General features: G+C 36.8%; 1 protein-coding gene across 1 annotated transcript in view; it reads left to right on the top strand.

The window, feature by feature from the left end:
• Nucleotides 1-293: 293 nt before the first annotated feature.
• Nucleotides 294-7,134, top strand: part of LOC125481192 (E3 ubiquitin-protein ligase SMURF2-like) — a gene marked incomplete at both ends in the record, with an annotated part of 28,623 nt that continues 21,782 nt past the window's right edge. The window contains 2 exons of the mRNA XM_048592416.1: nt 294-452; nt 3,040-3,084. Of these exons, the coding sequence (XP_048448373.1) occupies nt 294-452; nt 3,040-3,084 (204 nt within the window). The remainder of the gene's footprint in view (nt 453-3,039; nt 3,085-7,134) is intronic.

The following is a 7,134-nucleotide window of genomic DNA, read 5'->3' as shown; positions in this document are numbered from 1 at the left end:
GGATATGAATGTGAACTACCAGAGTATTTGCTTTTAATGGACTTATTCCTTGGGATAAAGCCACTTGGCTGAGACATGCAGCTAAAATGTAGATTAATGACATGACAACCTGGTTTTCAGGCCTTTGCAGGTTTTAGTGAGCTTGTATCTTGGGATACTATAGGATTATAACAGAAAGTATCAGGTTTTTGGAATGCTTTAGTTTTTCTGACAATGTGGAATTGTATTCTTTACAAATTTAATTGGTTTGGCATGAAGTAAGCTGAGGTAGCTGTCTATGTTTTGTTTTGCAGGGATCTTAGCAACGTTAATTGTGAGGAACTAGGGCCTTTGCCTCCAGGTTGGGAAATCCGGAATACGGCCACAGGAAGGGTCTACTTTGTTGACCACAACAACAGGACAACACAGTTTACAGACCCACGGTTATCTGCAAACTTGCATTTTATTTTAAAGTAAGTAAAGAAACATCTTTTTTGTAATTGATTTTCTCCATCCCCACCCACCTTTTTTAAAATTTCAAAGAGTGAATTTCAAATGTAGTTTATGGATGTCCATTATTGAAATTGGTATTGTGGGTTTTTTCCAATGCAGCTGTTTAAACAGCACTTGAAAACAGATATTAACAGCAATCTGGAATCGTTTGATTGTACAGTTATTAAGCTGTCCCATCAAAACATTTGAAGTTTGGCTATTAGCAAGCTTTAAAAGTCAGAATTGCCAACTGCTCTGATTTATGTCAAGTCTTTCAGACTTTTCACATATATGTTTTGTTACCAAATGGTTTCTCTTTCATATCCTGCCCTTTACTCATAATGTCTTGCTTTGAGGAAAAAGAGCACTTTGTTTGATGATGATCCCATCTGATTGTTCAAATAAATGTGCTTAGCATTTCTCTTTGGCGGCAAACCCGTTAGGTGTCTGTAGCCGTTTCCTCCTGTGTAGAAGAACTACTTGATCCATGATCTGATGGAAATAACCAGTAGCAAAATAGGGTAGAGTTTCAGTGTCAAAGACCTAAAAGCTGAAAAATAGCTCAGCAATTTGTACCAAATAAAACTTCCCAGCACTTGATTTGAAATTGGCACAGGGCAAGTGTTTAAAACCCAAGTGAACACACAGATTTGTTCAGTCAATGAACTTAAAGAATGATTCACCGAACAAAAGAATGGTAATGCCAAATGTAGTACAGTCACTTAACAAGCATCGTTGACTGGACCGTTTGCTTCATACACAAATTTCTCACGTTCAAAAGATATTTGTATATGTTGTAATGAAGAAGATTACTTACACTCTACATGCTGCATTTATTCTTGATACTACAATGTTAGACTCATGTTGAGGCACCCAGTAATTGGTGCATCTGATAATTAAATTTCGAAACTCATTTCTATTCATGTAGAAAATACTGTGCAGCACAAAAAATGCATTTGCATTGTCTTAGTTCTTCTGGGCGTAATTGTATATTGTGCACGAGCTTTGGAGCATTTGTATAAAGGGGAATTTTTTCCTGACCTTTTCTTTGGTTTTGAAGAGCTTAAGCCAGGTACCTTTTAATGACAGTTCAGGTTGTCAATCATGTTCCAAACCAGTGGTTAGAGATTTTTGGATGAAGGATGAAATAGCCATGTAAATGCAAAGGGATAACATTTGTCTTAGAAGGATTTGAATATCTTGTCATTGAATTATAACTGCCAGCTGCTTAATGTGGACAAATTTAAAATACTTAATATTGGAGCAAGTACCTTAAAAAGAGCATATGTTAAGTAGAACAGTCAAGCAACAGTATACGTCAGGCAAAACATCAAGGATTACCACTGTAGATTCTATAAATCATTTTTCACGATTATATACAGAAGAGGGCAATTGATGACTGGATTGCATTAGTAGTAATAGGGATAGCTGAAGGAATTGCATTTCTGCTGTACAAGAAATTCGTGGAAACACTAGCTGAAACGCTGTGTACCACTCTAACCATCTAATTCGCAAAGTTATATGTTGTTAAGCAGACACAAATGCAGGTAATGAAGGTCATTGTACCTACCGAGGTTAGCCTTAGAAAAATGGTCAAATAAATTGGGATTATATTCTTCGGAATAGATTGAAAGCTATCTCATTAAAAGACTGATCCTAAAAATTTTTCACCATGGTGATGGGTTCAGTAATGAAGGGGTGCACGTTTGAAAATCGAATTAAAAGACAAGTTGGTAGAACATTTCCCATAAAGGCTAAGAACATTGTCAAGGAAGGTTTTTTGAAGTTGCTGTGTAAATGTAAATTCTGTATTCTCAAGAAGAAAAATATTGAGCTGTATGCTGCAATCGTGACTAAGTGAAGTTCATCCATGGGAGATTTGTTTGGCCCAGTGACCTTTCATTTCCTTTTTAAATTAAAAAAAAAAAAAAATCTGTTTTGGTGTTGAGACTAAAGTGATCACACATTTTAAAAAGATTGTGCTATAATCTTACTATTTAGGATATTCCTGATTATTGGTTATGATTGTTTTTCCTCGTTGGGTCAAAAATATTTTTACCATATCTGGCTATGGACCAATAAAAATGTAGTAGTATATATTAATCAATGCATAGAGCCAATCTTTGTCTAGTTATTTAAAAAGTCATAGGCACATCTGGTCATGTAGTTCTATTGATGTTTTAGTGTGACACTGCATGCACTACCATGTGTTTGCCAGTATTTGTTCATTTATACATGTAGAGAGCTGGAGCTGAGTTTGACAGTGAGCTTCATTATCTTGATGAATGGTATATCAGGCTTGAAGGGTCAAATGGCCTACCCTTGCTCCAATTTATTTTATTTAAAGTTCAGTTCAAGTTGTAACAAAGTAGTTCTTACCCAGTAGATCCTGTAAATATTGAGATGTTGCTTTTTACTTTACTTTCATAATAATACTTTGTACTAGACTGTGCCATGAAATATTAAAATTCAAGAACTTCAAGTGAAAAATATTAAGTGGGTTTTTTATAATTAATTTCTGTACCTTTTTTTTGTTTTAATTTCTTTATTATGGGTACTGTGCTACAGGAGGGACTCGAACCAAGGACCGAATCTACATTACCAACATACCAGGTGAAGTAATGAGAGCATTGCCTGAAAGATAAATAATTTCACTTTATCCAAAGCCACTTCCTCAATCAGAAACGACTTGCATTAAATGGGTGGCTAGAAAAGAGAAAATAATGTTGCATTAACAGTATATCTGATCTTCAAGAGGATATGGGTACCCTTGTCTCTATTTAAAATAAGTCAGATCATAAAATACCCCACTCTTAGCAAACAAGACCTGTTTGATCTTTTGCATGGGGTGGCGATGCATATTTGGACTTTGCTATTACTCTGGACCAGTCAGCAAATTTCAGTAAATGTGAATTTCAGGGAAAAAAAAACCTCTAAAGAAATAAATCAATAATTTAAGTGAGTATTTCATTAAAAAAAACTGCCACCAAAAATTACCAAGCTGCAAAGATAATTAATAAACATTTTTTTTGCCTTTTTGGTTAAAAAGTAGAGATGGAGATATACATACTAGACCCCAAGTCCTGATCACCAGGAAGGGACAAAGATCCCAGTCAAGCTGAGAAGTTGGGTTTAATTATTATTGACCTTGATTTGCCTCTCATGGTGCACACTCTGTCTGTCTCCCACTTACGCATCCATAGTCTCCTTGTCATGTGCACATGTCTCCACCCTTCAACCCTCCAAACCATAACTGTTCTACCATATGCATCTACTCTCCCCGACTCACCCTCCCACCCTTCTTGCCCCCCTACATGTGCTCTCCCCCTTTCTGCCCTCCCACACATGCCCTTGCCCTTTCTGTCCTCCCATGTGTGAGAGCCATCCATATCCCACCCACCAATTTTTGAGGAGGGGATGTCTGCTTTAACTCTTTCACCTCCATCTCTGGCTTAAAGTCCAACCCTGCAAATGTTCAGCAAATCTTGGGCTCTTTCACCCCGTCCCCCACACACGCCGTCAAATTTGATCCTTTTTGCCTCAAACCCGTTTCTAATGAATGGAACGTCCGCTCCCAGTGATGAGGACCCTCTGTATTTTTCACCTCTTCAGCAGCCTGCAGCTTCTTTGCCCTGTACCTGATCGACCTGAGCCCCTTTGTCCTGCACCTGCCCAGCTTGAGGAACCTATGTCCAACACCCACCTGATAACTGAACCTCTGTGTCTCAACCCATTCCCTAGCTATCTCTCCAGTACCCTCAGCAGCCTCTGCTTTGCTGTGGTCATTCCAAGTGCACAGGCCTCAAGCTGGATGAAGTTATTAATGTTGCTGTGCAATTGTAGGCTCACTAGTAACCCTATTAACAGCAAGAACAGGAGAGAAATGGCCTTTGATTGGAGGAGTACTTCCTGGAAAGCTCATCCACTGGTACTGTCTACTTTGGAGCACCAGTGGCAGGCTACATTAGAACCACCTACAGACAAACCAGTTGTACAGTTATAACATTTTGAGAGCTGAGAGAATTGACTAGAAAAAGGTAATGAGAATATTGATCTTGGACTTGGGAGATAATATGGAAAAATCATGTTATGTATGGCTAGCTGGAAATATGTTGCTAACTCCTAAATAAGAGAAATCAGAAAAATAGCTAATAATGATTCATGTGTTGCAACTTCCAGTCTGTGAATTGACTATGAAATTGCCAAAAGTAAAAGGCCTATGACAGGGTGCTGAAGTTTTAAGAATGCATTAAACTGACTTAGCTGTCTTGCTCAATGGTTGGGTTAGTTGTTGTGCAGATATCACAGTCGTCAATTTTCCATTAATTAAATCATATTGTTTGTCTTGTGTTTCACCACGATATATTCTTTTAAAATTGGATTTTCTCTTTGGAGCAGTTTTGCAGAACACACTTTAATTTTGATACTTCTGAGTTGCTGCAAAGTGAAATGGTCACAAAGTACTTAAGGTTAGTTCAGAAGCAGGTGGTCAAGTGTGGATAGATAGAAAATAGGTTGAGTTTTCATTAACATTTTAATGTGTAAATTTTGAAAAAGGACACCTTACAAAAAGTAAATTAAATGGCTATTGGGTAAAGAATGTTATGAATGATTTAAAGCATTTTATAGGTGGATGTGCATGTTCAAAATAATTCAAAAGTGAATTGTATTTTTGAGTTTTTTTTTGTGTATTAGTTGTTTTTCAAAGAAGATTAATAGAGTAATGTGTGCCAGAGTTTCATTGCTAACCAAGCTTTCATATCAAGATGGCTTACTGTCCCAGAGACAGAAGATAAACGAAAAATCTTTGAGGAAAAAATAAATAAAATCTAGAGTGAGCGGACTTAAGAATGAAAGATTGTCAATCTTTATTTCAAACTTGTTAAAATGTGCTGCTTTTGGAACTCATTTCTACCACATACAAATTTGATTTCAGTGCTTCTGTATACAAAGTATAGCTCTGTTGGGAGTGGTTGCAAATTCACTTTAATTTCTAAAAGCTATGGCCTATCCATAGCTTGCACGACTGACTTTTAAGTAACTTCAGCAACAAAAACAGAAATTGCGGGAAAATCTCAGTGGGTCTGGCAGCATCTGTGGAGAGAAGTCAGTTGACGTTTTGGGTCTGGTGCCCCTTCTTCAGAACCCAAGCTTCTTCAGGTGTGACTTAACTTTTTCATGTCACATGTTTTGGAAGGTGTGACATAAGATGTTGTAGCAGCTGAACTGCAGCATCTGTTTGATTCAAAGTGCTATACTGTCTCATTGAAAGAACTATTCACTTCTCTGTTTTACCACAGTCCTACAGCTTTTACATTTTCAAGTACATGTCCAATTCCCCTTAAGAGTAACCACATATTGAATCATCTTGAATGTTCATTCATACATTGAATTTCAGGTTATCATAACTTGCTTAAAACAAATTGCATTCATTTCTACTGGTTTTGCACTTTGCCACAAACTCACTTATTTGTAAGTACATCTCAGTTGCATCTGTTGTTCTCGTGTTATGTAGAATTCCTTTTGGTCGACCTTGTGTCTTTTTGATTGGCTGATATTCCCATGTTTGGTCCAGGATCATAGTATGAGGCATTCTCAGAATTTGGTTATATAGATCAAACTTTTCTTCTGCACTTCAACAATAAGTAATGATTTCTGGAATTCAGTTCAGTTTGTCATATTGATAAATTATGAAGTGCTAAAGAGCCTGTGTAATGCTCACGTTGATCCAAAAAACCTGGATCAAGTTTATAAACAGGACTGACAAATCTGCAGTGCTTGCAAGAATTCTAATGATGTCAATCTTGTGCAGTCACATGAAGTATGAATCAACATGTGAATTATACCCTTTTAATGAGCTGGTGCTAACAAATTGTGATTTTTCATAATGAATTTGTTCATTGTGAATGGTTTGGTTGATTGAATTGGTTAATTGATTCTGGTTCTCTGTGCAAATGAATTGTACTTAAAAATCTGAAATGAGGTGTTGATCATACATTTTAATGTATCATTTAAACACCAGGTTAGTACCTAAAATAGCTACATCTATTGATAACTTTATAGAGAACACAAATCATCTACTTACCAATATTTTTTTCTGGTACTGATAGTAACGAATGCTATTACTCGAGTCCAACCTACCAGTATTTTACTTTTCTGTCAAGCACTGAGCATGACCATCAGTCTTTGCACCCTGATTAAATTTTATAAACTTTTGTTTCAACAACTTAAGAGAGTGAAGAACAGTATTCCCCTTTTACTGATAGAATTCTAATAGCAAGGCAAACAAGTTCAAATGCAAGAATATTGTATTGTGAGCAGCTTTGAAAAGATATTCCATTTAGTAGTTCTAACTTTTATTTTAGAGAGGAGTGACTGCCATAAAAGGCTATCATCACAGCATTTGTACATCATGCAGCAGAAACTAAGAACTTCTAAAATTACTTGAGATCAGCTTACGCGTGCGTGGTCAAATACTTTTAACATAAGTTATTTCATCCTCCCTGCTGGATCCACATTCTCCCACCCACCTAAACCCGCAATTTACTCTTCTACAGTTCAAACCATGCAGGTGTCCTGTTCTTAAGACCCTGTGAATATCTCTCTGTATCTGGCTGCTAGCAGCTGTGGAAGTACGTTCTTGGGTGATATGCTGTTTGATTT

The sequence above is a fragment of the Rhincodon typus genome, unplaced genomic scaffold (assembly GCF_021869965.1).
Source record: "Rhincodon typus isolate 14 unplaced genomic scaffold, sRhiTyp1.1 hic_rhity00001175, whole genome shotgun sequence".
Classification (NCBI taxonomy): Eukaryota; Metazoa; Chordata; class Chondrichthyes; order Orectolobiformes; family Rhincodontidae; genus Rhincodon; species Rhincodon typus.
The sequence above is the reverse complement of the archived record's forward strand: the minus strand, read 5'-3'. Positions and strand labels throughout refer to the sequence as shown.